General features: G+C 41.5%; 1 protein-coding gene across 1 annotated transcript; it reads left to right on the forward strand.

Annotated features, from left to right (window-relative positions):
* Nucleotides 1-45: 45 nt before the first annotated feature.
* Nucleotides 46-1,044, forward strand: LOC113473474 (nucleolar protein 58-like; the record flags this gene model as incomplete). Its single annotated transcript, XM_026833084.1, has 2 exons — nt 46-270; nt 772-1,044. Coding segments are annotated over 2 exons (483 nt in total), but the record flags the coding sequence as incomplete, so codon positions are not given.
* Nucleotides 1,045-2,958: the final 1,914 nt, after the last annotated feature.

Raw genomic sequence — 2,958 nt, forward strand, 5'->3', positions numbered from 1 at the left:
GGTTTGAACTGGGTCTAATAATGTTCTACATTATTCCACTCTCAGGTAAAGAAAGAAAAAGACTCTGGAGAAGAAAAGGCGGCCGACAGCAAAGACAAGGAAGAAGTGAAAAAAGAGGCAAACCCCGCCACGTCCTCTGAAGTGAAGAAAGAAGGAGAGGCCATGGATGTGGATAAAGCGGAGGTGAAAGAAGAGAAGGAAGAGGAGAAGAAGAAGAAGGACGAGAAAGAGGAGGAGAAGAAGGACGAGGAAAAGGAGGTAAAGGAAGAGGTAAGAGGAAATTATTTCGTGTCTACTAATTGTTGTATCTGTTTGTAGCAGATTTAGCTCTAGCCGATTGCTGATGGAAAAAAATCTCCTTATTAGTGGCTGAACCGTGTTCATTTAGTCAACCATTGACATCATTAAGACTTGTCCTTATTCTTTCGAAGCCGATTAAACCCTTTGAAAAACAACCAGCTAGGCTGTAACTCAGTTTACACTTCAGTCTAATACCGTCAAAATATTCTTACTGGCGATTAAATAGGAGTATCTACATTTGCTTTTCAAGTCACAGTATGGTCACTCCCATCTAATTACTTTCAAAATAGTTGTCCATTCATGGAACGTATTGTGATTGGAGCATAAATTGAAGTGGGAATCGGGCTTTAGCTGTTCCCTATTTATCGTCCCAAAACTAGAACCCCTCCACGTTACTCTACTCCCAGTTTAAGGACCCCTAACCAAATACATATGTTCTGATTTTAATAGTTCTTCTTTTCGTATTCTCAGGTGAAAGAAGAAAAGGAAGCCTCCAGTACAGAAGTCAAGCCTAAAGAAGAAGCCATGGAGGTAGAAGGAGAAGAAAAGAAGGAGGGTGGAGAAGAAGAGAAGAAATCGGATGAAGCGACGAGTAGTGAAGTGAAGAAAGAAGAAGATGCGAAGGAGGACGGTAAAGACAAAGTAAGTATAGTTGATCTCTTTTCTACTTTTACAGGCTGTGGCGATAGCACATTTCGGAGTCGAGTGGAGTTGTATTCGATTATGTGACTTTGACTTTTAATTCATTTCTCTTTGGACTAGTTTGGACTGGCAGTGTGTGTGGTAGGGGGCCGTTGTCCCAACTAGTCCAAAGGGAAATTTTGTATGATGACTGAATTAAAAGTCACGTAATCGCTTGGATTGGAACGCATCACATGCCTTCAGGCACACACCGGTACTCGGGAGTAGGTACCGGCACACTGTCAAGAGTTTCGGTTTACCTTGCCCTTGGGATCAATATTTGAAGAAACCATTTATGAAAATTTGTAATGAAACAATAAGTTGGAAAATAAATAAATAATAATATACCAGTTCCCAATTGATCAGATAAGTTAAGCAACATTTCGTGTGGTTATCCGGATGGTTGACCATCTGGGCGATTCCATGCTGTTGGCTTCTTCTGGCCCCACTGAGGCTGGGTGAGGAAAAATTGAGTAGACTGGTAGCTTGTTGGTAAAATACGTCGCGCCGATGCGTAACACTTTTTTTTTTTTCTTTTTTCTCTCAAGAGGTTCAATAGAGGGAACTATAACTAATCTTATATTATAAGAACAAGATCCATTCACTCATTCACATTTCACACACTGATCGCTCTATCTCGAGAACCACAACACCTAGAAAGCTGAAATTTGGTAGGAATATTCCTTTTATGGTCTAGGTGTGCAATAAGAAAGGATTTTGCGAAAATCTAAACCGATCCTGAGATAGGTATGATCAATTTTTCATCGCTAAAATCTCCATAAGAAATACACAGAGTACAGAGACTGCGGGAGAGAAAACTTTTCCTCGCTCCCCTAATATTTGAGTTTCGTTTATGTTTTTAGTTTGACAACTATGCAGCTAATAGGGAGCGCGCAGCGCGACCGTATTTTTTATTATTTTCTACAAGTTCGGCCATGCCTTTTCTACAAGTTAGGCCATGCCTCGGGATGAACTAGCGGGATTCCGGAGCGAAGCGACGGAATTCAGCTAGTCTTATATTATAAAAACGAGATCCATTCATAGTTCACATTTCATAGTTCACACACTGATCGCTCTATCTCGAGAACCACAACACCTACAAAGCTGAAATTTGGTAGGAATATTCCTTTTATGGTCTAGATGTGCAATAAGAAAGGATTTTGCGAAAATCTAAACCGATCCTGAGATAGGTATGATCAATTTTTCATCGCTAAAATCTCCATAAGAAATACACAGAAAGCAGAGTCTGCGGGAGAGAAAACTTTTCCTCGCTCGCCTAATATTGAGTTTCGTTTATGTTTTTAGTTTGATAAAAATACAAGTTCGGCCATGCCTTTTCCACAAGCTTGGCCATGCCTCGGGATGAACTAGCGGGATTCCGGAGCGAAGCGACGGAATTCAGCTAGTATAATTTAGCTAGGTTTTCCTACGTTTAATATTTTCTCACGCTTTTAGTTTTCATTTCTATAAAACTCAGGGACGATATTAGATTTCAGGGGCGAAGCCAAGGGAGCGCGAAGCGCGACCTCATGCTCACCCCGCGAAGCTCCCGGGAGCGCGCAGCGCGATCGTTAACAAGGGACCTCAAAGCGCGACCCCATGCACACCCCGCGAAGCCCCCGGAAGTGCGCAGCGCGACCGTAAACAAGGGAGCGCAAAGCGCGACCCCATGCACAACCCCGTGAAGCTCCGGGAGCGCGCAGCGCGACCGCAACTCCGCGTAGCGAACACGCGGGCACCAAGTGCGAGTTTTATCTATACGCGTATTTCGGGTGTTACCCCATTCTCAAGATGATATTTAATTAAGGTTGTAATTAAATATCATCTTGAGAATTAATTTGGGGTAACACCCGAAATACGCGTAAAGATAAAATATATTACATTTGTAAAACTAAAAGTCAAGAGTTTTTTTTTATTTATTAAGTTATTGAAAGTTTTACCAAGTATTATTTTGGTCTTATTATAAAGCTTTTTTTT

This window comes from Diaphorina citri, unplaced genomic scaffold (genome assembly GCF_000475195.1).
Source record: "Diaphorina citri unplaced genomic scaffold, Diaci psyllid genome assembly version 1.1 scaffold34416, whole genome shotgun sequence".
NCBI classification, from domain to species: Eukaryota; Metazoa; Arthropoda; class Insecta; order Hemiptera; family Psyllidae; genus Diaphorina; species Diaphorina citri.